The sequence below is a fragment of the Austrofundulus limnaeus genome, unplaced genomic scaffold, assembly GCF_001266775.1.
Source record: "Austrofundulus limnaeus strain Quisiro unplaced genomic scaffold, Austrofundulus_limnaeus-1.0 Scaffold608, whole genome shotgun sequence".
In the NCBI taxonomy this organism is placed as follows: Eukaryota; Metazoa; Chordata; class Actinopteri; order Cyprinodontiformes; family Rivulidae; genus Austrofundulus; species Austrofundulus limnaeus.
In genome coordinates this window covers 47,080-48,362 of record NW_013953010.1, presented here as the reverse complement: position 1 = coordinate 48,362, position 1,283 = coordinate 47,080, and the positions used below count along the sequence as shown (strand labels likewise).

General features: G+C 39.6%; 1 protein-coding gene across 1 annotated transcript in view; it reads left to right on the top strand.

Annotated features, from left to right (window-relative positions):
• LOC106531227 (kinesin-like protein KIF2A) overlaps positions 1-1,283 on the top strand; it is a gene marked incomplete at its 3' end in the record, with an annotated part of 57,304 nt that overhangs the window by 9,755 nt on the left and 46,266 nt on the right. The window contains 1 exon segment of the mRNA XM_014027017.1: positions 644-738. Within this exon segment, the coding sequence (XP_013882471.1) occupies positions 644-738 (95 nt within the window).

Below are 1,283 nucleotides of genomic sequence, written 5' to 3'. Positions count from 1 at the left end.
AAATAAGCTCATCTGGATACATGTTAACTAGATTAGTTAAAAGTCAACAGATCACTTGTTTAAACCAGAGAAGTTTGAGCTGGATCACAAAAACAGTGACAACAGTTTAACAAAAATAAAACTGGGTAAAAAAATACTTTGTTCCTCAAAAACTGATTTTTTAAATAAATCCTGGATCAGTTTTTGAATCTGTTGACTTTTTCTTTCCAAGGTGGGACATCTAACTGAGCATGTACAGTGTGAGGGTCATCACTCTGTTTCTGTTTGGAGAAAAATGATGTGTTGCAACCGTCCCTTGTTGCTACCGTCCCCGGTCTGCCCTACTTCTCTCCTCTCTGTAGGGTTGTTTACAGCACACACGATTTCTGGTTAGCTTCTTAGCTTAGCCTCCTTCACAGTGGAGCTGGCTACATACGTCGTGGTCAACCGATCCAATCATTTTAAACTTCAGCAGAGGCCACGCCTCCAGCTAGAATCACTTCTCTTTAGCTGAGAGTGCAGACCCTCTTATGAAGCAAAGTGGGTTCTGGTTTTTAGCAGGCTATGAAAATTGTGATCATGTCAGATTTTAACTGAAGTCTGCAGGAGAATCTGTGTTGTTGGCATTGTTCTCACTGAGCATGACTTTGTGTTTCCATTGCAGGAAGAATACACCAGGCCATGGTCACATCGCTGCATGAAGACAATGAGAGTGTGACCGTGGAGTGGATTGAGAATGGAGATACCAAAGGGAAAGAGGTAAAACTAAGATCTGCTTCTTTCCACTCACAAACTTAAAGGAAACCAGTCATTTTTAGTGATGCTGCTAATTCCCATTTGACAATCCTCCCAGTCTGCCCAGGACAGAACCAGTCCCACTAAAAAACAAAACAATTAGAGAGAGAGCATTCAAAACGTGTTGAAGAAGTTAAAACTGAGTGGTTGAAGCTAAAAAAGCTCAACACTAGCAAAACATGAAAAAATATATTATTAATAGGGCTGCAACCATACAGAAAATTCACGGTTCGGTTCGATACTTTAGTCTCACGGTTCGATATTTCTCCAAACAAAAAAGAGAAATGTCCATGCCCCTTTTAACTTGTAATTTATTTAAATTAATTATGAACATTTGTTTAACCTCAAAAGTACAGTTTTTAAATTAAATGTTGCTGAAACAGCAAGTTTAGGTGGAGGTGGTCGAATACAGATCCAGTAAAATAGGCCTAATGACGAGACTGGTGTGTAAACTTGCTAGCATGCTGCTATTAAGGTTGCAGGAAAAACGTGGACTGGATTTCATGTGG